This window comes from Ammospiza caudacuta, chromosome 5, assembly GCF_027887145.1.
Source record: "Ammospiza caudacuta isolate bAmmCau1 chromosome 5, bAmmCau1.pri, whole genome shotgun sequence".
NCBI lineage: Eukaryota > Metazoa > Chordata > Aves > Passeriformes > Passerellidae > Ammospiza > Ammospiza caudacuta.
Genome location: NC_080597.1, coordinates 7234846 through 7262530, shown reverse-complemented (window position 1 = coordinate 7262530; position 27685 = coordinate 7234846). Strand labels below are relative to the sequence as shown.

Below are 27685 nucleotides of genomic sequence, written 5' to 3'. Positions count from 1 at the left end.
AAACTATTGCATATTAGTTTTGGATTAAAATGATCTAATGATTGACATTAACATGATTCTGACTACATGTCTATTACTGCTTCCCATCTATGAGCAGAATAAATATTTTTGGTTTGGTTAATATTGAATCACAGGGTCACCACTGAATAACTAAATATTCTGGGCTGAAAGGTAGCCACAAGGGTCATCAAGTCCAGCTCTGAGGTGAACGGTCAAACCCACAACCTTGGTGTTATCAGCACCATGCTCTGCCCAACTGAGCTCATCTCAGCCATGGTCTGAGTTGGGAGGGACCCTAAAGCCCATCCTGTTCCACCCCTGCCTTGGGCTGGGACACCTTCCCCTATGCCAGGTTGCTCCAAGCCCTGTCCAGCCTGGCCTTGGGCACTGCCAGGGCTGGGGCAGCCACAGCTGCTCTGGGCCAGGGCCTCAGCACCCTCACAAGGAAGAATTTCTTCCTAACATCTAACTCTACATCAGTGTGAAGCCATTCTCCCATGTCCTGTCACTACGTGCCCTTCTAAATTAGAATAAATCACAACTGACAACACAAATAAATTACAAAAGTGATGCTCGGTACGATAATAAAATATCCAAATATGTGACAACTTGAACTATTATTATTTAGATTTTGAAATATTTAACAACAGGGTAGACTTATTTTAATGTACCATATCCTTTGCCATCCTCAAATTAAAAGCAAAATTTGGCTGCTGTCCTACAGACTCTACTAAGTGCTCTGCCACTGCCCTCCCAAGGTAAACTGGAAAAGATACTGTTATGTGTGTCCCCCTGGGCAACATGGCAATGAGGATTTACCACATCAAATTCTGGTACTTCAATCGTTACCAGTCATACCTCATCTTCTGCAGCTGCTGCAGCAGTCAGCTTGAGCACAGCTCCACATTTCTCCTGGAAGCAGTCTGCAAGGAAGTCAGCATGTCTCACAAACACATTCATTTCTTCACTGCTAACTGGGTTCTTCTCACTTACTTTCACCATCATCAGCTCTAACAGAGTAACTCTGGAGACAGAAAACAATTTGTTAGCCAGATTCATTGAGCCAGGTACCATTATCAGTAGAATAAGCAGTTAAAAATGATAAATAAGTAGTTAAAAAGATAAAAGTATGAATACTGGCAATCAGTTTCTGTCTGATGGGATTTTTTTTCTGTACAGAATTAATTGAATTCATCATTCAATAAATACAATCTGGCCAGACAGTCAATATTTTTCTCAGGTCTATTTCAATTTGTATTTTCTTATGTTGTAACAAAACATTACTGAGATTGCATATTCCCTATATCTAAATTTTCCAGCAAACCAGCTGTTGTAAGTTGTTCAGCACAGCAAAATAAGCACAGACTATTTGACAGTTTCTGTTTGAAAAATACAGGTTTTCACAGTCCTTTATCATAGTCCTTCACTAACTTTCCATCACAATCCCAAACCAGGGAAAATAAAAATTGATAAGCACATTGCTCTTTATAATAATTTTACAATTGTTACTAGATGGACTAAGCAAAATCCAAGTTAATCACTCATTACCACTCAGAGATATTCAATGCATGAAGTTGGTGAGTAATGAGACACATAAGGAAGCTGCTGTATGAAATCTGCCTGGGTTGGGATTTTAACAGCTTTAATGTCATTTTATTTCCAATGTCCTTTCATGCTGTCAGGGCAAACTAGAAGCATTTTGTGGAAACAGGACTTGGACATGGCAGAGGCTCTCCCACAGGTCCCTGCCCCAGTCCAGCACACAGAGACTGGTGAAGTCTCACTGCTTCCTCTAAGAACACTCTTTACTAAATTAATTCAAAAGCCAGCTCAGGATTTTCTTCCAGTGAAATATTTGAAATTCAGATGGAACAAATGACATTCAAACAGGTGGAATAGCTCAAATGCTATTCTTTTAAATTTACCAAGCAGGTTGTCAGAAGAGGAAGAGAAATGTCTTTTTCTGTGGAAAAAACTCGGTCACTGCTTTATTAACCTCCAAGAACCCACCTCTATTAATCACAAAACAGCTACTTAGTCCTTGCTAAACTCAATTCTCAGTGTCATTAATACAGCTGCATCAAACTATTATCTGGAGGAGGACAGAAAGCTTTTCCAACACAGGAGCACAGAAGTGGGGCCGGCACCCTTGGCAAAGGGCAGGCTGCGGGCAGGAGGCTGGAGCAGCCTCTCAGGGGCTCTGCTCACTGTCTGTTTGTCCTGCAGGTTAATACAGCCAGGTAGCCCTGCCCACCTCCAAACAACCACAGTCCAGCTCCCCAGCACCCCCACTGAACAAAGGCTTTTTACCTTAGGCATCCCATACAAAACCCAACCCCACAGATCTGTGATTTGCCCCTGACACAGGGTTTGACACGTCCGTTTTCACCAACTTAAAAACTTTCAAGCATATGCTCAACTAAGAACACAGGCTGGTCACAGACCTGATGAACAAAGGAATTATTCCAGTATTTCAGTGGGTTGAAATACTGGCACCTACCAAAGCCACCCTCTCACTTCCCTCCCCTCTCCTGCCCCCATTAGCTGGACAGGAGAGAGAAAACTTCACAAAGGGTTCATGGGTTTAGATAAGGGCCACGAGAGATCATTCATCAAATACTGTCAGGGGTAAAACAGGCTTAAAATCAGAGATATAATTTAAATTTATTACTAGTAAAATCACAGCAGAATAATGAAAAGTAAAATGAAACCTTAAAAACACCTCCCTCTCTTATTTCCAGCTCTATCTCCTACCCCAATGGTGAAGGGAGACAGGCAATGGGGGTGATGCTCAGTTCATCACCCACTGTTTCTCCTGCCTGGAACACCTCCTGCCCTCCTTCTTCACTGACCTTGGTGTCTGCAGAGCTGTTTGTCTCACACATCCTCATTCCGCTTTTCTCTGGCTGCAATTACAACTGTGCAAAAACACTTTTTTTTTTCCTTTCTTCTTAAATATATTATCACAGAAGCTTTACCACCACTCCTAATTGTCCCAGCCTTTGCCAGTGGCAAGTTCATCTTTAGAGCTACCAGGGATTGGCTCTGCCAGACACGGAAGGAAGCTTCCAGAAGCTTCTCACAGGAGCCACCTCTGTAATCCCCCTGCTACCAAAACCAGGCCCTGCAAACCCAAAACAAATGCTATCTTCTGCTTGACAGGACTCTAGTCAGTGCTTCTTGCACCAATAATCCAAATAATAAATGTTTAAAACTGACAAGCAATCCTTTTGTAAACAAGTTGGAGATTTACCACATTTCCATAAACCCAAATTAATAGATTAAATGGTGAATAGGGAAATTTTTTTGCACTACTCTTCCCCTTGCAATATGAATGGAAGCCTTTTTCAACAATTGCAGTCCTTCTTTAAAGCGCCACCTGAATGTAATTTCTTTTGAAGTTTTCTGGTCTCTTTAGGCATTCAAGTCAAACCATTTTCCTGAGTTTTCTTCCAGGCACAGTCATTCAGAACATGCCCCTCTTTCCCTGAATTTCAAGCAAGTCTTGCCATTCAGCCAGTAGTTTCCTGGGAGTGCAGTTCTTTGTTCTGGTGCAAGTTCCCTTTTTTTTTTTGCATTTCTTTTTTCTATTGTTTCTCTCAGTTTTCTTTCAAAATTTACCCTAATTTTTCAAAATTAATTCTCCCAGACAATGCAATTTGCCCATTTCTTTCATCAATGATCTCACAACTGTTCAGACACTCAAATGACAGCATCTCCTCCTACTTGTTGCCTGCAGCTAAATACAACAAATATGACAACTGCCAGTACCAGCTGAATTTTTGCAAACTCAGTTCAGTATCTCAAATATAATTCTGTGTATTATATTTACTATTAGACTTCTGTTTAGAAATAATCATGCCATGTCATCTTACTCTTCTTCAGGCACTACTGAGGGAGATCTTTTGTCAATCTCTTGCAGGTTTTTTTTCCTCCCACCCAAACTTAAACCAGTTCCTCCTGAAGCTGACTAAACTAGCATAAACTTAGAACAGCCACTATAAGGTATTTGCAGTCATCAGTAAAACAAATTTCTGTTTCCTGCAGCTTGCAAATAAACAACAGAATTTAAATGCAGTTTAAATCTGGAAGCTCATTACTACACAATAAAATGCTGCCTCACTAAGCCTATAACTAGCAGTGTACAATTCTATTGATTTTCTTAGCATCACACAATGTTTGCATCAAATGTGCTTTGTTTATAACCTCTCAGCAAGGGCCAGACACTTGGGACATTCTTCCTCTGTGACTGAGGCTTCTCCTTCCTGAAACACTTCCCTGACAGCAATGGTTCCATGAGACAAATTAGGCCCTTCCTGAAAACTTTAATTTCTTTCATCTTCAAATGATACTTGCAAGCATCATATTAAATAAAAACTGGTAAATTTGTGAGCAACTGTAGATCAGTGTTCTTATAATCTCCAATCAGTACCTGAACCCTGACCTGTGGTAACACTGGAAACAACACAAAACACCAAAAAAGCCACAAAGGCACTGTTTCATTTAGTGCTTGGTCTTTCATCTGCAAAAACTTAGAGAGGAACTCGCAGCTTCCCTGGGTGGATGCAGAACAATGTAGGCACATTAAACACATAAATGAGACCACAAAATCTGCAAGCAGTTGGAGGAGCTGCAGAATTCTAGCAGCGTTTCCCAAATTTGATTGTCTTAATAAAGTATCTTTTTTAATCTTCCTCAATTCCCTATTAAAGCAATGAGCATTTTTCCATTATAGCAGTGGCCATTTCCCATCAATTCAGCACACATTTACTCTAACACTTGAAGGAAGCTATCAATGCTTTTCCAAGGTGAAGGTTTGTTGAAGCTTTTCAACAGTGGAAACGTTAAAGACTAAGTAATCACAGGCATCTCCTCATCTATGTTTTGGAGCTTCTGCTAAGCAGCATAAGACACACTTCCATCTTTCTTAAAGGCTTCCTCTTAATTTCTGGACACAACAACAGAAGTATGAAGAGCTCTGGACATTTCTAATCGAGCTGTAAAACTCTGCAGGGTGTGGTGCTCTTATGAAATCAAGACCCAGGCATGAAATCCTGTCCTTTTTTGTGTGTGAAGTATTTCTTTACTGAGTAATGGCGCCAACCTGGATTCTGCAACCCTACATAAATCACTGCCAGTTGTGGCTAAGCTGTAATGTTAACCAACCAATTTAAAACCATTACTGACATAGAAACATGTATTTAGAGATTTTGTGCCAACTATGAAACCACACAGTTTTTCAATCATGTGAACAGGATACTCTATATGGAATGCTAAATACTAAAAGCCACACTGGTTTTGGGGTTACCTTTCTTGATTGCTCAGTTTGGCATAGAGGGCTTTTACCAGCTCTGGACATTTCAGCAAATGTTCTGTAACAATCAGGAACCTAAGGGAAAAGAAAAGAAAGTCTTATTAGAGCTATAAAAGCAGTATCCACATTTACTCCAAATGGTGCTGGTTAGTTTTACTTGTAGATTAACGTTGTGCTTTTGGTGCTACTCACAAATAGATACAAATTGACACAAAATAATTGCATATTGTCCTGCAGTTTTTCCTTTAACATAGAACGCCCATTTCTCATCAGTTCAGCACACTTTTACTCACGTGCTTGAAGGAAAGCTGGCTGGAGTCTTAGGCCAGTTATGTACACCACAATTCAAACAATGAAACACTCATAATGGTTTATACAAAAAGACAATTCAAGCTTGAAAATTATTATTCTATTCATCACAACACTATCTGTAAGCCCAAACAGTCAAAAAAGTGCCCAAATAATATATTGATTTTTCTTTAAAAAAGGGCAATCTAACAAAGCATCAAAGCAAATGGGAACTTCTTTGTCAGATGCAAGGCAGCAAAGCACTTTTCTCAACTTCAAAAACATACCCTCCTTGTGTAATAGAGACCTAAGCAGAGAATCAATTCTAAGTGCTTGCTTTAAAAGGCAGGTAGATATAGAATCATAGAGTCTCATATTCTGAAAGGGACCCACAAAGATCATCAAGTTCAACTACTGGCCCTGCACAAGACACCCCTAACTTTAACACAAGGACCTTGCCAGTCAAAATCCAGTGAAGTGTATTTTGTAATAAATTATCTCCACTTTCCTTTCTCACACCACATTTGGGGTTTCTGTCTGGAATACAAAAAGACCAACAAATGACTAAAAGTTGACAAACTGGTCACTGGTTCCCTCTTTCTCTTCACCAAAATGTTGCAAGGGATCTATGATACCTACATTGCTCAAAAAAGAGTCTCTTTAAAAAACAATCTACCCAAAACTGGCAATGGCTCATTCTTTCTTCTTAATACTTTCTCTGGAAAATATGCTCAGCCTTGGCCTTGTGCTAATGCCAGTATTTTCACTGTTTGCTCTCCCAAGCACCATACATAGCAGGTGACACTCATTTAACTTCAACCCAGATTCATAATCCCAGTTATGGGGAAAAAAACAAAGTAGGTAAAAGTATTTAGCTCTTCAAATCACCCCCAGGAGCACTACCAGTGATATTTGTGGTGCATTGGTACCCTCAAACTAGATGATACATTTTTAAAGTAGCTTGTCCAGGCTACAATAATTACAAGGTGAATCTCAGAGCATCCTCTAAGCTGATGAAGCTACAGAGAAAGAACAGCCAAAATAATATTAAAATGAAGTGATTTCAATACTCACTCCACCTCCTCCCTAGCCTTCCCTTTGCTGACAGCCTTTATTTTGCATAGCCATAATCTATTACATAGCTAATAAGATCACAACAAAGCCTTCCAGCTGTAACAAAGTATTTTTTGGACATGTACTCAATGCCAAGTGGGCAAGTAGGAGAATAAGAGGTCCAAAAGATTAATAGCTATTGTATTTCTAATCCTAACTGTGGACATAGCCAGCATCTGATTCAGTTACTGAAAACTTGACATTTTTAAGAGGGGAAGGAAGAAAAACTATTTTCTACTGCACTTCTTTTTACTGATATTCGCACATTCATTCATAAAAAAAAATGCAGAGGTGTAAGGAATTATCAACTTAAAAATGGCATGATGATGAGTGTAGCATTGATCCAAGAGTTTTTCAATGCAGATTTCAGAAAACAGGAAGATTCAAAGTCAGCAGCATGAATGTATCCAACTGAGCTGTGCAGACTGAGCTGTAACACCCAAGTGGAGCCATCAGCAGGGCACTCAAGGGCAACTCCTCCACAGCTCCTGAACTGACATCTCACAGCCATCCACAGTTAAACCTTCAGAATTGTCACAACCAACTTCATTCTCCATGGATTTAAGCAGAGCCACAAACTTCTGTGTGGAGCTGCAGAAGAAAATAGCACAGATCAGTGCTGTGCAGAACACAGACCTTGGCCTAAAAATGTACAAATTTCAGCTGACAATGCAACAGAGTAAAAAGTGCATTTGAGGGCACAGCCTGAAACCCAATTTTCTATTTTGCAATTGGGGCTATTTAATTTAAAGCTTAACTTGCACGTTTAAGACTACATTGAGGAAACCTTCTTGCCTACTTGTCTTATAATTAAAAAGTGATCAATAATTATCACAGAAAAAGATCTGCTGCTACTAGGTTCATACTCCTGATCAATCACTACTGCAAGTGGAATTCCCATAGTTCAGGTGTTTCTTGGGTCAGTGCTGCATTTCCTCACGTGTATTTTGCACAGTCTGTGGATTAGACCTCTACTGCTTGAGGAGCTTGGAATATTTTAAGACTAAAATTTCTGATTCTTACCTTCTGGTTTCATGATGTGATGCAAAACCTGAGAAAACAAAAAGCTCTGGAAGTGCCCCATCCCTGGCAGTGCCCAAGGCCAGGCTGGACAGGGCTTGGAGCAACCTGGGATAGTGGAAGGTGTCCCTGCCCATGGCAGGAGAGATGATTTAAGGAAGGAGATGAACTTTAAGATCCATTCCAACCCAAACCAGTGTGTGATTTATGAAATATCTGCTTCTATATTAAAGTGTCCCTTTTACCTTATCCACTTTCTGCACTACTGTATCATGCAAATGATACAGTAGTGCAGAACATGAGCATGAGCATCACCACCAAGAGATAACAGAAGAGCAAATAATGGAATAAAGCACTTCCAACTCCTTCACCATGCCTTGCAATTTTGGAGGTAGCCAAGCAAGGATGCAGCAAATTCAGTGTACTATCTTTAGTCCTCTCAGCACTCCTGTTTTTCATTTGTGGCACGAGAAAAGAAGAGGAAAAGTAAGATCATCCACAATTCTGAAATATAAAAAGATATTCAGTTTTAGGTTACTGACTGAACATGGCATTTCAAATGCACACAAAAGGCTTTGGTAGGAGATTTAAACTCTCTTTGGGGGCCAACAGCAGAACCACTGGAATAAACTGAAGACGACTGTAATTTAGTGAAGGAAATCATGAAAATTAAAGCTGTTATGCAAGCGTAACACAGTAAGAAATGAATAGTGTTAAATATGCCAATCTTCTTGACTCTTTAAAAACTCTTTGGCTAAAATCCTAAAAAAATCAAGTGCTTCCATAGTAGATAAATACAGGAGGAGATGTTCAAAGACTTTATAACAGCACAAGGGCTGTATTGTACCAAACTGCAGTTCCAAAGCAGCCAAGACAAAGTGGTATGAGCTACATTTGCACTCAGTGTATTCCAGATGGCCACTAAGCTTGCTCCAATCAAAGCTGGGTGTAAGCAATCAACTTTATCATCAAATGTCATGCTCCATATTAAGTTGATTTTATCCCATTAGCAAATTCAGGGAACAATTTCCTCAGACTCAGGAAAAGAGGAAGACAACTCCACATGTTTTCCAAGTACAAAGAACAAGACATGGCAATTCTCTATTTGATCAGCAAACTTCTTTTTCAATCTCAAAGCCAAAAGCATTTTTCATCACCCTACAATAATGCCACTCTATCCAAAATATTTAGTAAGAACTAAATAGCTATCTTTTTACTGTAATTTAACAAACAAATGTAATAAATCATCCACATTTTGAAGAAAAGTAAAGAAAAAAGTTCAGCTATTTTCAGCCAACCTTCAAACTCTCATCACCAGCCTTTTTAGATGCTAAAAAGGCAATATGCCTCATGAGGAATTATCTGGAATCAGAGCACATTTTAGAAGAAGCACATTTCATCCTCGCACAAGAATAGAATAACACTACCAAAACCATTTAAATAAACAATTATGAGTATGAAGCTATTCAATAACAAATGGAACGTGTGCTGTCATAAAATCCCTAGAAAAGAAGTAATTCACCCATTCCCACACCAGCAGCTCTCACTCAGAAGGAGAACAAAGAAACACATTTTCATATGGAAGGCTTGGTCCTATCAAACATCAAACATCACAATTCCCCTCTCCTGTGCTGAACCAAGCACGACAGTGAGCATCCTTCCATCTTCCAAAGGCATTCCCTGGTGAAAGCATCCTCCCTACTGGCCATGACAGCCCCCACCAAGTAAACTCTGAGGTCTACAGGACTAAATTCAAATTATGTGCAGTATTTCTCTGATTCAGAGGATATTCCCACTGAAAGGCACTAAACAGAGATTAAATCTAATTTATATGTAAAATTGAAATAAGTTTTTTCTGAAGAGCTACCAAGAAATAAATGGAAGATGATTAGCAATGGCTAATAGCACTTCCTGCTCCCCTCTCCACAATATGCACAAGAAGAAAGAGGTGACAAGATAATTAAATGTACGAGGCTGAGCTTTGAAAGACTGAGGAAATCTGTGCCAATTCACTGCTATTGCAAACAGAAAGTAGAAGTTACTCAGATCTCTAAAATTAAGGAAACTTTTCCAAGTGTCAGTACTATTTAAAACCACAGCTGAACTTGGAACCTGCAACGTAACTTCAACTTTCCTGGAATTAAAAAATAATTATTTTCTGGAGAACAGAAGAAGTGGGTAGAGGACATCCTAAATTGTTTGACAGAAGAAACTGAGTTGCCAGCCCAATGAAAAAATAAATTACTTCACCCCCCACACATACACACCCCCACACCCCAATTAAGCAAAAAGAGCAGAACTGAAGAGTTCTATCCTTGCCTTTAAATCTTGCCCATAGTTGAGACTCCTTGCCACAGGAGTACCAGTTTCTGTCCACACATATTTCCACAAGCCAGGACAAAAAACCCAAAGGCAAAAAAATTGGGGAGGGGTAGCCCCACATCCTAATCTTTACAGTAATCATTGAGCTGTGGTTTCAAAAAGAGAAAGTGGATGTTCAGCAAAACTTACTGCAATGCCAAACAGATGACCACACTCCTAATATCATTTTTCTGAAAGCCAAAAAGCACATTATGTCTCTTCTTTTAAAATGGAGGATTTTTGTACTTTGCTCTTCAGGAATAAAAAATACAACCTGTTTTTCCTATCCATACTGGCTGAACTGCCCCATGCACACACTTGGAAAAACTGATGACACAAGCTATACTCTCATCTCTAATGGAGCCACCAAGGTATTTCTAAAATAAACAGCTTTTAGAACACACATTGATTTTGGTTAGGATAAATTACAATGCATTTTTTTTACTACTTTTTCCTAATTATTTTTAAAAGACACATACTTTTTCAGGTTCACATTCTACAATAGATCTCATGCGGCATTCTCTGTTGGTTTCTTTTCTGAATACTTTCTACACTGTGTGACATACTTTGCTATTGATTAACACAAACCCAAGAGGGAGTGAATGTGGATGTATGTGGAAAACAGAGAAACAACTTTTGTAAGGATCCACAATATTCCAGAGCCAAAGGCTCACTGTTTAGGAAAAGCTATTACTGAAAAAAAAAATAAGACAGAGCATTTCTTTGAAACTGCATGGGAGTTTGCAACAGAGGGCTCTTCAGGTCTTGGTAATATTCACACAGACACAGATTAGAAAATACCTATCAGTTATTTTGAATATAGTCAGTTATTATTCCAGCTTCCTTTCCAAAAGGATGGATATGTCCAGTTTCCTGACAGCATCCTTTGGTAGGAAGTGGCTGTTGAAAGCAAGCAGCACCAGAACAAGAACCAGCTTATGGAGGAGGTTTGCTTATGTGTTTAAGATACTTAAACATTAACACATTTAAACTGTTGGAGCAAGTCCAAAGAAGGCCATAAAGTGGAAGGTGTCCTTGCCCATGGCATTGATACCAAAATTGGCCTGATAGAAACTTTCTAACACAGTTTGAGTATCAGAAAGCAGGAATTCTTTATGGCAGCACTGGGGACCCAGGGGGATCCTTCTTTCAACTGAGTGCTTCAGGCATCAGAGGAACAACTTGTATCACACATTCTGATTACATATCCATGAGCTATTTCCACTTCCTTGACTTTATCTGACACAGTCACAGTCCTTATTGGAAATCCTTATCTGGTTCTTTGGGGTCTGTCTTCAACACCCAGTGTCCTTTTTAGGTGGTGGCTCCTTGACGCCCACTTTTGAGTAAGTGCAATATCATTGTTTTGAATTAACTTCCACTTTGTCAGCCTTGCAGAGCTGAGCTGGCATCCTGCTTGCATTTTCCATGAATTCTGTTTTGTCTGCTTCTCCAAGGCTACATTGGCTCTTATTTGATAAGAGTAAAATGTTCTGCTCTGCTATCCTTATCAAGTGAGTAAAATGCTGTTCAGTTCTATTTGCTCTTATCAGCAGGGAGTTGGAACTGGATGAGCTTTAAGGCCCCTTCCAACCCAAACCATCCTACAATTCTTTATATTCAACTCATTATATCAACAGTTCAGAATTAAATTTGTGTATCATCAGAGATACTCCGGAAAGATGGAAGATAGAGAGAAAATAAATTACTGACACACAAGGGCTTGAAAACCATGCTCATCTCTTTGGATAGAAATATATTATTGAAAAGAGGGATGGAAGAAGCAGACCCAAAATATGTAGAAAAATTGCAAAGATTTTAGGAGACAGCAGCTCACTTTGTCAAGAACAGCATGTTTTCTAGAAGACAACTGCACAGCAAAGAACGATGGAGGAGATAGGATCAGTTAATAAGGCTATGCCAGAAATCAGATCCAAGAAAGGAAGCAAACTTGTTTCTGCTGAGTTAGTGTCTCTGCAAAGACTTACTCTTTGAAATGCATTCTGTAACATCATACACCTTGCAACCCTCCAAAGCAGCAAGCTCTGGGCACTCTCCACAAGCCCAGCTACAAAGGGGTACGGGCCAGTCAGACAAATATTTTTAAGAGCCTCAGAACTTCTACATCATCTCAGAATTTAAATACCATCTGCTTCCTCAGACCATTGCTCTTCAGAGTCAGACCAGCAGCAGGAATCTCAGATGAGCTCCCAGCACTCAAGATTACAGGACTGCAAGCCTGACACAAGCTCAGGAGCTCTACTGAAGAGAAGTTTAGTGACAATGTAAAAATACACTGTCTAATAGATGTTAATTAACATTATTTTAATATGCCATTCAGCATCTAACATTAAAAATGGCAAAGACAAGACAACAATATGTAAATAATCCTGTAGCTGTTGAGAAAATCCAGCTTCTAAAAGAGAAAGGGAAGGATGCATCAGTTCTTTAATCATTAGAATATTTATTAAATGTGTGTATTACATTCTCCAGCTTCACAGATTTCAGAGGTAGAAGCAATTCTGAGGCTGACAAGTAACCACAAGCTTAATGAAATGAGCCTTCAGACCATCTGATCCAGGGAAACATGATCACAGAAGAAATGAACACAAAATTTGACCAGGGCATTCCTTAGAAAACTGACTTTCTCCTTTATTAACTACTTCTTAGCTCACAGCACGCCACAAAAATACTTAACAGAATGTGTATCACTCAAGAAACACACTCAGATGTGCATCACAGCACTGTTACCTCTCATTCTTTCAAGTTCTAAGGCAACTTTTTGTTATGTTGTCAATGTACAAAGATTTTAAAACTGCGTCAATGCTTAGTCTAGAAACTCCATTATGCTGATCTGCAAAACAGCTCTTCTCTGTTTCAGAAACTGCTTAGGAAGTGAATGACTTGGCTTTCCATCACTGATTAGAATCAGAAGTTGCTGAACTGAGATCTTATTTCCCCTGACCCACCCCTCCCAGGAAGCAGAGCCAACACCTCAGATATTCCCTCTTTGCTGACCCAAAATCTTAGCCTTCTACAAAACGTCTTGTGACTCAAGAAGTAGGCAAAAGTGACAGGAAAATTCCAGAAAGCTACATTCAACCTTTATAGACCCCTCCTCTGGTCTCTCTGACTGGAGAGGAGCTTATGGCAGACAGAGGAAGAAGAGCAAAAGCTCTGCTGTCAACTGCTGCCTCTAAAAAAGAAGCTCTGAGGAACTGCTCAGAACAATCTCAGATTTCCTTGGATATAAAGTTGCTGTGGAAGAGGAAAAAGGATTCACACTTGGAAGGAGGTTTCTCCTGAATTTTTCCTAAGGATTTTTCCAACTTGAAGATGGGAAACAAATACAGGATTATTAACAGAGAAAGAATTGTCAGCTCATCAAAATAAAGACCTGAAAGGTGTGCTTGCATTCCTGGGATGGGTGAGGAATATAGAACCCAAGTGTGCTGGCTGAATGGAGTAGTGAGCACTCCATGGAAGAGACTACATTTCAGCCAATGGCCTTAAATCCAAATATTTATCCTGGATATCCTCTCTCTGTCTTAAGAATTCATGGCAGCAACTGCAAAAATAGTTTGAGCATCATCATTGTTTACTTGTGGAATGCACTGGGTACTGTCTTAGAGGAACATTAATTTTATAAATTTCAGTGTACAATAAAAGGTAATAAAATAATGAATAGAGGTTCTGCCTATGACCAAAACTTACCTAGTTATTCAAATAAAGAGTTCCAATACCTAACAGCAGCAATTGACAGCAAGAAAGCTCAACGGGAAGAATAAACACACATGTGGCAGTCACTTCTCCAGCTCAGAGAGGTAGGCAGGAATTATGTTGTATTTTTAGCTTTAGGTAAGAACATCTTCATTTCAGTCACTGGTGAATAAGCATTGAGCATAACCACCAAGAATAATCTGTATTCCAGTCCAGTCATATATTACCATAGAATGGTAACTTGTAACTGTGCACTTTTGCCAGCTGTGGCACCAGAGACCCAAACCTTTCCAACAGGACATTCAGACTCTGCAAATGCCACAGCCATGTAAACTCCTTTCAGCAATCCTACTGGGATGTAGATGCACTTCAGTGAGAGCTGAAATACAGCTGCAGATTTTCAGTGTTAGAGTTTGCCCACAGCAGTGTAAGATATTTTCATCATAACATCAACTGAATTTATTTCACACTAGAGAGATCAGGGAAATGCATTCCTCAGCATTTATTTTGATGCTGCATTTATTATGCACTTACCTGCAAAACAAATTTGCCACTATGACTTTGGTATCTTAGTCAAAACAAATTTCAAAAATTAAGGACGATCTGGATAATTATCTGAAAAGCAACACTTTACGCATGTGTTATTGAGAGATGACAAAACTAAGGAGTTGGTTTGTCACTTTTGAAACAGAAGCCTCATTGTGTGACCCTAAACTTACATTTTGCTTTTTGAAAACTACTTAAGCCATAAAGAAACTGCCCTTGCTATTAAAAAAGCCCAGCCACAAACAAATTTTGGGTCATTTTTTTCAGTACTAAAGTAAACTATAAAACGATATTTACTTTTCATTCAATCATCTTAAGTCTGTGTTGAGACTTTCCAGATTGCTTCTAAAACACCAACAATTCTTGCTAATTAACTTTTGAATTTAAACATGACCTTAAAGAGAATTCTACAAAAACATACAATTATTTTCCCCTTTGTTATACATGGTGTAACAATTAGCTGAATGTGTGTGCGTCCTTGCTATGTAGGGCAGCACATTTATCAAAGGCACAATTGACAACAATATTTAGAAGAATGGCCATTAGTAAAAAATAGAAAAGTTCAGAGGGATAAAACCACTGATGAGGTGCTCTTAAAGTATGAAATGAAGATTCACAAAAAAATTCTTCCCTGTTTTGGTATAAAAATGACTGCATGTTGCAGTAGAAAATGGCTATGTTCAAAAAGGAAAAAAGGAAAAACCCCAGGTTTTATGTAGCACTCCCAAGCAAGACATATAAGTCTTCCTAGCATGACCTGTCTGTGAGACTATTCTGTGCTAACTTTAAAAAATCTCCACAAGTATAAATTAATTTGCAATCTAGAACCCCATTTCATTAATGAAAGAAAACCAGACCATTATTTGAAAATTCCTATGTCCTCAACAAAAAATTTAGTCTTAATTTAGCAACAATCAAAAGAGTCATGAAACTACCATGGAAATTATCTCTGTTAGAAACTACTAATTTCTAATTAGATCTTCATTTACTACTTAGCAGTGTCACAAGTTTAGACATTTTAACACGGTGATTTACACCAGAAAAACACCTAATTAAGAAGCGAGGAAAAAGAAAATTGAAGAAAATTAAAAAGAAAATTTAAGGATACATACGACCACTCAGAATCCAACTGCTCTTTGTAGACTCTCAGGACATGAAGAGCCACAGGCAAGTTTCCAGGATCCAGCAGTTCCCTCACTCGCTCTGAATTCAGGCAGGTGAACAGAACCATGCAGCAATAGGAGACAATTTTCTCGTCACTGTATGTCAGACATGTCCTTCAAGAGAAAATAAGGAGTTAAAGGCAAGATGAAATGGACCCTGGAAAAAACAGGAAAGGAGCACTGAGCTTGCAGAGTTTTCCTTTGCTGTCTTTTAGAGAACCACAAGTTTGCCATTCCCTAAGAAGGATAAAGAAGGATTTTCCTTCACCTGCAAGGAGAAATATCCAACTCACTGCTGAAGGTCAAATTTTACAGGAAGTTTACAAAAGTAATGCTCAATTGGAACTGCTTTTCTTACCATAAAGTCTTCCTACACTTTTTACAACTGGGCTCCAAAAACTCAGAGAATGATTATCAAATTGAATCAAAGTGCCTTTGTTACCAGCTTACTACAAAAAAATCTGGCTGAACACATCAAAATGCAGTCATGTGTTTGCACAAAATAGTTTATGTAATATTTCCTTACACATATGTCATCAAACGCCCAGGAAGATATTCTGGTGAGGTTAGGAGGGGATGGAAGGATTGAAAGAGATGAAGATTAAGGAACTTTTATACATTTCATCTGATCCACCAATACTGACAGATCTGCACAGCAGCAACATGAGTAAAGAAAATGCTGTGTTGCTGGAAATGAGTGTAACTACTTGAAAACATGTCTGAAATAAAGCTTATGTTTGAAGCTCATCATTCAAAATAGTTTTCTTCCAGTTTCTGTTAAATTACATCTATTTACTGATAGTTTAGAACAAGCAGGTTTTTAAAGGTTCTGACTCCTGTGGTTGACTAACAAAAACCATCTACAGGATATGGTCTCAAGCAGCCCATTCTCACCAAAGTTATTTTTCAGAGTTTCATGGTGCTAGCAAAGGCACAACTATCATGTACAAAAGATTTGAATACAACCACAGAAATGACACTAGAAAAAAAACCCATCCATGCTTACAAGAAGAGATCTGGGAAAGCACACTTCCAAATGCTATTCTGGGAATCTCCATTTCCTGCTGCAATGTTTCCAAGAAACTGAAGACTGCAACGAAGAGCTGAAAGAAATCCAGAAAATATATTAACAAGAATTCAAAGAAACACTAATAAATTTCATAAAAACTACATACTTCAATATTCCAGATAGACACTGCAGAATCCATCTCCAGGAAACTTTAGGTGCAGTATTTCACAAATACTTGCACTTTCTCTTCTAATACAAATAATTTCACAAAGTATTTTAGAATTACACCCAAGACTTGTCTGATTATTACACATTAGCTACTGGTGATTACAAGATCGACTGGACTTGATGATCTTATAGGTCTCTTCCAGTCTTGAACTTCTGTGATTCTGTGATTCTGTGAACTAACTGACAGGTTCTTGCTTCTCACATTATACTCTGGTTAGCTGGAAAAATCATTATAGACAATTATGATGTGCTCAATACCTTCTATCCCAGAATTTTTATCCTAGAAAAACAAAAGCCAGCTCTCCAAATAGCTCTGCCTCCATTTTTGACACTGAATTTAATATGGCTGATTTCTGCTCTTACTCCAAAGGATTTATTTTAGCCTTCTCTCAATATAGATTTAAAATACAAGAAGATGAAATTTCATTACACAAGTTAATATCCTAGAGCAGCCACCAAAAGGTGTAAAGTCATAAAACACAATAGCATGAACCCAAAGACTTCATGAAATTAAAATATTTATTTTGTCCCTATCAACAGCGTGGCCCTTATTAATAAGTTGGCAAAGAAACTTTAAATTACATTTTCAAATTCAGTTTAACAGATAATACAAACAACAGCCTAATACATATGGAGGTGGCTATTATTGCCAGGTTATGCACATCTAAAATTAGATCTCTTGGAAAGGTGCTGTGCCTCTGTGCCAGCTGGCAGCCAGATTTCCAGGTCTGGGCATATGTCCTCTTGAGAACAGGAAGAAAGCAAGTCTGAGAAGTGGTCACTTGGGCTTAGAAAAATGTTACCTTTTTTTGGCCATATACATATATATATATATATATATATATACACACACACACACATATATTTATTTATTTATTTTTAAGCCCAAAAGATGTATATATTCCCCATGATGCATCTTGAACTATATTCTCCTGAAGTTATTAAGATCTCTGTTCTCTCCCCCTGCACATCTGCACTGGTTTATTATTTTCTGCTCATCACTGTGCTTCCGTTTCTCCCACCCATCTGGTTCCCATCCTGCTGACTAAGGAGTTTCTGAAGGACAGCAAGCATGGGCATGCCAGCAGACATTTTATGGAAATATTTCCTTGCTAGAAAAAAACAAAACTAGGCAGTAAATCCTAGGAACAGGGTATTATTTCCCTTGGTGAATTCCTTACCTATACAGCAATAAGAAAGGTCTCCCAAAGGAACATAAGGTTGGTTGACTATATTCCAATCTTTCCCTGAAATTTGCTTGATCTTTTTCAGCTACTACACCTTGGTTGTTAGAGATTAGTCTGTCCAAAAAGTTATACAGATGAAGGGAAAATGCTCAAGATCTTGTAAAGTTACCATTCTTACTGTACCAAAGAGGAAATGCCATGAACACATTTACAGTACAGTAATAAATAGCTATGAATTTCAATATTTGTGAAACCAACCAATACTGCCTTTGTCCAACAAGGATGTCATGAACAAGGAAAGAAGAGACAGGAAAACGTAAAAATTCTGTGGATGCACCCATGGAAAAAAAACAGTTTCATCACTAAGTTCTTGTTAACCAGTAAGAGTTAAGATTTTTCTTCTAATTAGAGGACACAAACCAATATATGGGCAAGTGGACATTCTGTAAGACAAAACCTATCACATCTACTCCCAACTAAGAAGAGAAAGAGGATGCTTTGATAAGGCAACGTTTTGCCATACAAACACTCTCACATGAAGAATCTCAGCAATTTGGAAGATGTGATTCTACAAACAGAAATAAGCACCCAAGGCAGCTGAGGGTCCACACACACCATGTCCAGCAGCCACAGAGAGAAAGGCACAGATGAAGAGGCACAAACAGCATGAAAAGCCATCATACCACACCTAGAGCAGCTCATCACAGCAATATCTGTATGGTTGTGTTTAAAGAACCAACACCTCTCCCCCAGAACTCCACAGGTGGTGGTCTTGGAATACATAAATGTCTCATGCAGTGCTTCTCTCTAAATGGAACTCCATGGAAAATGTACTAGCCTAGCACCAAGCTACCAAGACAGTCAATTTTGACAGAAGCATTGAAAATCTATACTATGGTATTTATGCTTTAAATAACAAACTCCCCAAAAATCCAACTAGAGAAGTTACCTCACAGCAAGGTGTGTGTGTGTTAAAAAATGCAAACACTGCCATAAAAGGAAAGTAATGCATTTTGAACTATGGAACTCTTTTCTTAGCATTCGATTTCCATGTTTTTCTTTTCTGTTTTACCACTATTGGACTTGACTGCTGCAACATAAGATTGAAGTATGCTTGGATATCTGCACAATAAAAATACTGCTTTTCTCCTCTTTAGGAATTTCTTCATCATAAAAACCACAGAACTAGAATTATTAAGCTTGGGAAAGACCTGTAAGATCACAAAGTCCAACCGTCCACCCAGCACCATCATGTTTGCCACTAAAGCATGTTCTCAGGTACCACATCCACACCTTTTGTGAATACTTGCAGGATGGAACTCCACTGCCTTCCTGGAAGCCCATTCCAATGCCTGCCCACCCATTTCATGAAGGAATTTTCCCTGATATCTAATGGGAACTTCCCCTTGCACAATTTTAAGCAAATTCCTTTCATGGCCCTTCCATGTCCTTACAGCAAAAGAAAGGAAATGTAGAAGCTCATGAAGACAGATTTCCATTCTGCCATCCAATCAATAAGCCATGAGCTTTCTGAAAGAGGGAAGGGGAAAAGAAAAACAAAAAAGAGGGAAAAAAGAGAAGAAAATTTCACTTATCCCCAAAAATGTACAGACCTTTACAAAGCTAAAAACAATATTCTTAAACAATTCTGTAGCTATCAGCATAGCTGAATTTTACTTTAAAAAAAGGTTACTCTGTGTGTGGTCAAGAAGAGTATTTTTAACCTGATGGTCAACCACCGTGAAATTGCATGTACTAAGATGTAACTTGTGATACACAAATCAACCATGGAGCTGAAGAGATTTCCCCTCACCAAGATTTCAACAGCTCCTGTAAAAGCAGGTGTTCTTTAGCAAATACACAAATTACATGTTGCTTTCACAACCAGTCTGCAATGGCTTAAGGAGACTTTTCTAAGTTCTACAAAAATAACCTCTTTACACAGCAGGGCAAAGGGTACAAGCAGAAACACTGACTGGTTCCTCAATGTTTGTCTGCATGTAAACTGAACATTTAGTCACTCAAGGCCACCCATGACAAAGGTGAGACAGCTGGTACTTGATGGCCCTGTATGAAGATGGTTTAAATGTATTCCACCAGTTTAAGATCACAGTTCCTTTTCTTCCTTCCAGTCCTTTATTATCACAGAACAACTGAGCCACACTCCAGTGCATGCTTTTCATTTAATTATTATATTGACATGATCTCATTTAACAACTACCTGACATGGTCTAAAGGAGCACAGTGGTGTCATCTGGTCCCACCTCCCTGCTCCAGCAGGGCCATCCCAGAGCACAGGACTGTGTCCAGAGGGTCAGGAATATCTGCAGTGAGGAGACTCCACACCCTCTCTGGACAATCCGTTCAGTGCCTGGGCCCTGCCCAGGACAGAAGTTCTGCCTCATGTCCAGGTGGAACCTCCTGGGCTCGGTCCCTGCCCGTGGCTCTGGTGCCATTGCTGGGCCCTGGAGCAGAGCCTGGGCCCTGCTCTGAGCCTCCTGCACACAGGGACACCCAGGGCTGAGGGCCCCTCTCAGCTGGGGCTCCTCTCCAGCCTGCACAGCCCCAGCTCCCTCAGCCTTTCCCTGGCAGGGAGATGCTCCAGTGCACACAAAGACATCATTTCACACAGTGCCATCTGCAGAATCAGACTGTGTATTAGATGAAAATTAAGATCCCTCAAGTTCTGAGAAAAAGACTTTAAGCATCAGGATTTTAAAATTCAATACTTGTTTCCTTCTGTTCCACATGGTTAGAACAGGAGCCCACAAACGTGCTCAGCAATCATTTCTAAAATCCTTGATAGCAACTACAGCGGTTTAAAACAGTCCTAAGATATTTCCATTCTCTTTTTTTGGGTCAGACGACACAGTGATAGCTGTGAGTACCAGCTTCTGCCTTTACTGGAGCTATAAAACAAATAGAGATATAAACCAAATCCAACCAAAGCACATACAAAACTGTACAACATTGCTTGTCAGACTGCAAACATAAGACTTACAAACTTGCATCTCTCTTAATGCTCTAACAAGTAACAACACACGAAAAATAGAGCTGGAGTGCCCCCTGTGCACTGGGGCAGGCACAAACCCTAGCAAGTGCTGGGAGCACATCCCAGGCTCCCAAGAGCCTGCACACTTTCAGAGTCTCCTGTGAGCTTTGCAAATCTGAACTGTGGGCTGTGAGCTGCCCTGGCTGTTTGTACATAATGGCAGAATGCTCTGTGATAGACTGCCTGCTCCAGAAAAATAAAACTTCCAACTCAGCATAAGGTGCAGACCTCTATTACTATAAAATGTCAGTTTCCACCACCATCATCCGGTCGTTGACTTGTTTCCTTGTGGCTGCAAGTTAAAGCAACTTCCAGTCATAAAGAGTTATTTGCCTCTTCACCACCATGAATCATACCACAAATACTGATGAAAATGTATTTTCCTTGGAAAACAGTCTGTCTAGACTACTGAAATTGAATGTACAATACATATATGGGCTCTGTCATTGAATGTTATTAAAGTAGTACTTAGTATTTTATTGCTGTAAATAAAACTATTGTCTAGCTACCTTTTATACTTCCATTGGTGTTACTGCACTTGCTGCAGTGAAGACTAGTAACCCATTTTTACCATCTGTGGAACACCAAGAACGTTGTGTTTAATAAGTTTCTGCTCACCCTCCCCTCCATCTCCTCTACCTTGGAAACAAAGTCACACTCTCATTTTTTTCTTTCCCTTTAAAAGTGCAAACTATAATTTGAACAGAACATTATGTGCATTGATTGGACAACCCTTGTATTCTTGGAAGATAAATGTCTAGGGAAAAGATCAACACTTTGTTCTGACTTAAAATAAGAATTTGATTTAAAGGAAGTAAAATTCTTGCCACACTATTAAAACCATGGAGTTACAAATAAATTAAAAGGAGCTGGAAGAAACCATCAGATCACACATCAAATTAGCCTCTGATGCAATTAACTTCCAATTAGGTCTCATAATGGGAGATTAATAAAAACTTGTGCATTTACTAAGAGTCAGTTTGACAGACCTCTTGAGAACAGGTTCAAACGTACTCTGACTGTAAGCACTAACAAGGCTTAATAAATACAGCACTAGAACAATTTTATCTATCTCCTGTTATTTTAATTGCATCATTTCAGCTTTAGAAAGTAAACATAAATGTGTTCATTTCTTTAACAAATTATCCATTAAAATCTAAAGGCATATGAAACAGGACTCCTGTTGCATCCCCACAAGTAGCAAAAGCACATGCCTGAGATTACTCTCCTATGTGAAGTGAAATATTTCTAAGTGCTTGCTGACCTGGGAACTACCTTTATGAGCTTTCTGCAGGCATTAGGATGTAAAATCTTGTTCTTGAATCAGCCCAAAAGCTGAGCCTAAAGCTAATGCAATGTCTCTTTAAAGGTCCTGCAGCAGGGAAATCAGCAAGTCTGAAGTACTGGGGAGTCTCAAGCCAGGCTTAAACCATACCAGGAAACCAAGAAAAATAAGGAGGACTGGCCACCCACTATGCACTATTAGTGGTGTCTGACTGTGAGACACACTCCTCCTACATGATACTTTGCACAGGTCTGAAAAAAAAAAAAAGAAGAAAAAATTATTAACATGTAAAGTACTAACCAAGATTATGAACAAATTTCTCCAATTACTTTTGATAGCATACTGTGTATGTTGTTCCATTTAACCCAAAATTTCCACTGAAGTGCTTATATTTGCCCTCAAAGAGCTGAATTATCTTTTTCTGTAAATCTGTGCAAAGACTATCAGACTTCTCCCCACTTACTTGTACCATTTATACTCTGTACCTGGCTAATAAATGGACCAGAGTCCTTTTGGAATACAGAATTACTACCAAACTTACACTTAGTATTTTACTTGCATATCTACATTAATTTACAGAAACAGTTTTAGCATCAACCTTTTTGGGGCACTATGATTAATTTTAATACCTGTAAAGGCAGCTTACCTGTTCTCATTGCCATGTTATGGTCACTTTTGTACCACACATGGTATATGCCCAGAGGATGGAAGAAAAGGCAAGAACTTGATGTGTCTCACAAAATTTCCTGATGTCTCTGCACATCATGTAACTTGGAAATATTCCCTAAACTTCTCAACTAAAAGGGAGAGACACATTTCTCTCCAAGCCCAAAGCTGCTAGCAAAAAAGGGTGCTGCAGCATGGGAAATGAAAGTTGTAGCTTTGCGTCTGGAAAGCCATTGTTAGACAACTCCCTCTTTTCCACCAGAACAATGCTCCTGTAACTGGACAGTATGGAAGTTGTGCCATGCCAATGATAATCAAACAGCTGAGAGAATGACATGTGTAACTCCTACACAATTACAACCACTCAGATTTTTATCCCTATACGCAACAGATGTCTCCCATTGCTCCCTCTGCCCAGATCTTCCTCTAGCTTCTTTCCATCCCCCTTCCATCTCCACTTTCCCTGGAGGAAAAAATATAACCCCCGTGGGGCCTCTGTGGGAGACTCTTTAGAAGGGATATTTCCTCTCAGCACATGTGAAAAAAAACTAAGCTTCTTCTCCCCGCATTAAATTTATGATGCTCTGTCTTTAGGAAGCTCTCTGCAATTAGAAGGTTTGTTTGCCCCATTCTTCCCACCTTTATCTTGAGATCCTAATGGCCCTGCTGCAAAAAAACATTGTGACCATTTTAAATCTAGGGATGTTTCTGCAAGGTTTGATTCACATATATTTGTGTAGAACAGAAACCTGCCTCAATATGAATCTTGCTGACATTATTTGCTGGGGTTGGGTAGGGGACACTAAAGAGCAAGGAAGGAAGGAAAGGACTTACAGAACACTGTATTTAGAGATCCACAGAAATATAGGCATTACCATTCATTTCAAGCCTCAACCAAAGTAACCAGAAACCATTCTAATTAAATAGACATCAGCAAACTCCTATTTCCTTTGTGCTCCAAGTGGATATCAGTCCACATTATAAAACCACTATGCATGTGGCATAAATCAGCAACATCTTGGCAGGCTGTACTAGAAAGCCTCCAAATTGCAGGAGCAGGAAAAAAACAAACTAGCTCTACACACTGTCTAAAAGCTGTACCAGCAATGAGACCAGGGAAGCCCACAGGGCAGCCCACTGACCTGCTAATTGTTCTGACTTAGAGATGTTTCCTCAGGTTACTCTCTGTCCTAGAAGCAGCAAAATTATTCACACTGACACTCATTATTTACACTGCCTCTGCCTCCCAGTATAGCAATCAAAACATCTTTCCATGAGTACCACCAGAAGGACAGTTTTGACCATCAGTACAAGTACCAAACTGCTGGGAAGCACCAGTTTTTTAATCACTATTTCAAAGTCTGTTTCCAATGCCAGCCATGACAGGAGAACCTCATTAGGCAGGATCTGGTCTGTAGTTCAAATTTTGCCTTCAAAAGTTGCTGTAATAAAAAATTTTTATACTCACATATACACAGTAAATAAAATAATTTAGTTCAGCACAGCTTAAACAGAGAAAAACAATTTACATGGACCTGGACTGACAGGACAAGAGGGAATGGCTTCCCACTACCAGAAGAAGGGTTAGGTGAGATATTATACAGAAATTCTCCCCTGTGAAGGTGTTGAGGCCCTGGCACAGACTGCCCAGAAAAGCTGTGGCTGCCCCATCCCTGAAGTGTCCAAGGCCAGGTTGGATGGGGCTTGGAGCAACCTGGGACAGTGGAACCATGGGAGGAGGTGTGGATGATCAAGATGATCTTCAAGATGATCTTTAAAGTCCCTTCCAACCCAGGCCATTCTCTGATTCTAAATCAGACCTCTACTGCAGAAGCAGCAAGACTCAAGGAGGGAATCAATCTCCACAGTAGGGAGAAAAAAACCCCTACCATGAACCACTGCATTCAAACAGTAGGAACATTTAGACCAGAGTTAGGAAAAGGTTTAAAAATGAGATGAGAGCCTTCCATGGTACTAATAAGGGATAAACACAGCAAACTGGAGCTTACTATACTTGGACACAAGAGCCTACAACTACAGTTGCCTGTAGTAATGAAGATCCCAACCCTGCTGGAAGCTGGAAGCCCCATTCCCTCTTCCTTTTGTTTTGCCATTAAGATAAGAAAGTCCTGCACTTAAGTAAAGTCCCTGGTCCTACAGTGGATCCTACAACGTCCTTCTTCAGTGGATCTAAACTCTCTCAAACCCCACTCTACTCCAAATGTTAAAAAATGAAAAAAGAAATTAAGCCATGCATCAAGTTCCCATATTAATACCAGAAGTCACAGCTAGCATCACACAGACATGTCAGATTGAAAACACTGGTAATACTGGCATTTACTCAAAACCTCAGCTCCTGCTGTATGACACCAATGTACACAAATACCCCAAACCTGCAGGGCACAGGGAGCTGTGCCCATCTGCACTGTGCAAGATCCACTGGGAACTCCCAGTGAATGGGGCAAGAGTTAACCTCTGCAGGCAGGGCCAGGACTCCATGAACCAGAGCTAAAGAGAATTCTGTATTTGCTAACTCAGGGTAACTCATCAGTTTGAGCGCTCTTGGTCCAGGTTTGGCTCCTTTTCTTTCACAGACAGCTGGAAGTGGTGTAAAGGTTGGTTCCCTGTTTTGGAGCTTCTGCAAAAAGGCCAAAGCACAAAGCCTTGGAATAATGACCTGAACCAAGACCCACCCAAATCAGAGTCCTTCCATAGCCTTCAAGAATTTTGGACCAAACTACAAGAACCAAGTTCCTGTTCACAGGAGGTTGCAGGAGGTTGACATGATTTGGGACCATGAAGTCACACATCCTTGCTGTAGGTGTTCTGAACACAATTAATTAAAAATCTGTGGCAATATTCACCAAAACACAGCAGAGACAGAACATTGTACAGGGCAGGACTGGAGCATCTGTGCATCTGGTAACTTGCCAGTGCCTAGCAGCAATGTATGTTTCTGGGAGATGTTAATATTCCCTTTTAAGAGGAACTCAGACTCATTAAAAAAAAATAGAGGTAAACACAAGGAAAAACAAGAACAACGACAAAAAACCCCAAATGGTACAAAAGAACAAACCAATTACTTAAAACTTTCCTGTTTAGTAAAGCAGCAAAATGCTCTGAGCTATAGTAATTAGGGGATAGCAAAACTCAAAATACAGAGGATTTTCTTAAGCTATGGAAACATGAAACCAAAATCCCAATACAAGTGCAACTAGCAGTTTACTTCCACCAGATAGCATATCAACTGATTGTTAGGGCACACATTCTGCAAATGCTAGAGACCATGAAAATCCCAATATTATTTTTACAGATTGGAAAAACACAAAGGCCAAAAACAACACAACTCAAATAAAAAACTCATGGTTATGTTTACATAAAAGTTTGATGAGTATAATATAATCATCACACTCCCACAATTATTCCCCGAAAATACTATAAATATTATTTTGACAATGTAATTATAGTTTTTACTTTAACAGTGGCAGCAAAGTATTGGCACCAGTCCCCCATACAAAAACCCTAACAGACAAAGCAAAGATCACACATTGAAACTGGCAACTCTTAAGGTCAGGGCTGTCCTTTTTTTCTATGTCTAAAAAAAGTCTGTTTAATTTAGCAGCTGGTTTATTTAAGCTGTAGTACATATGTAGTTTTAATTATGCTAGCTGTAAGCAAAAGGAAACCCCAAATACAAAACTAAATGGTAGTGCAAATTTTTTAACTCTCTTTTCTTCCATGCAGCTGAGGTATGTTCTTTCATGCTGCTTTTTGGGATTTAATCCACTCAGGACCTGCTTTCTCCCTCTTCCTCTTCCTCAAAAGTAAAGCTAATGTGAACCTAAATTGAGAAATGTCACCTGTCAACCATTCATGGTGACTGTATGACAGCTAAAATAATTCAAGCTTTATACCCACTCACTCATTCCATGTAAATCAGCAAGTAACATGACTAGTAGAAAAGAATCTGCAGCACAATAATTTACTGGTTTTGGTCACAAACACCCCCAAGATCTCCACCCAAACAGTATGACTCCTTCATAGATAAATATTTGGGGCACTGATGTGGGAAGAGAGGAAAGATTAACTTTCCTTCCTTAATCCTGTTGGTTTAAATTTAGTAGCCATTGTCTGTGAGAGTGTCCAGGACACAATTTAGAAATTACATCTTCTCCAAATCCCCATAAACAAGTCTGTGTGAAGACACTTGCTCAGTTCTCAGTTACAGACCTCTTTTTATAGACAACAAAAATTTGGTTTCCCAAATGCACTGGATGAGCTCTGCTGTTTGTCCAGCAAAAAGTTACTACCTGTGTTCCGCCACACTTTCTAAGCAAGTTTTAAAGTACTTTTTATATAGAAAACATCAGCAGTAATTTGGAAATATAACCACTCAATGCAACATGATAAAAGAACTACAAAAAGAAGTGAAAGCAAAATGCAGTTTTTAAAAGAATAAAACAGAAGAATGAAAAATACCAGACAAGAGATAAAAGGGAAGCACAAAAGATGAGAGCTGACTCTTTCACTCAATATTGGCATTCATTTAAGAACATTTAGGTTCCATAACTGACCACTCTGTTTCCTGTTGATTTAAAATACTTTCCTGATTGACCAGGCATTTAAAATAATTTCAAGAATAGGTGAAGGCTAGTTAGACTGTTATGCCAATACATAAGCCTCTAATGCTCAGATTTTCAAACTAACTAAGCCTTAAATACCCAGATTTTTCT

At 39.2% G+C, this 27685-nt stretch overlaps 1 protein-coding gene across 1 annotated transcript in view; it reads right to left on the bottom strand.

Annotated features, from left to right (window-relative positions):
* Positions 1-27685, bottom strand: part of ATXN10 (ataxin 10) — a 75482-nt gene that overhangs the window by 36843 nt on the left and 10954 nt on the right. Inside the window, exons 4-7 of the mRNA XM_058805625.1 lie at positions 16532-16628; positions 15475-15639; positions 5309-5389; positions 859-1024 (exon numbers count right to left, since the gene is read on the bottom strand). Of these exons, the coding sequence (XP_058661608.1) occupies positions 859-1024; positions 5309-5389; positions 15475-15639; positions 16532-16628 (509 nt within the window). The remainder of the gene's footprint in view (positions 1-858; positions 1025-5308; positions 5390-15474; positions 15640-16531; positions 16629-27685) is intronic.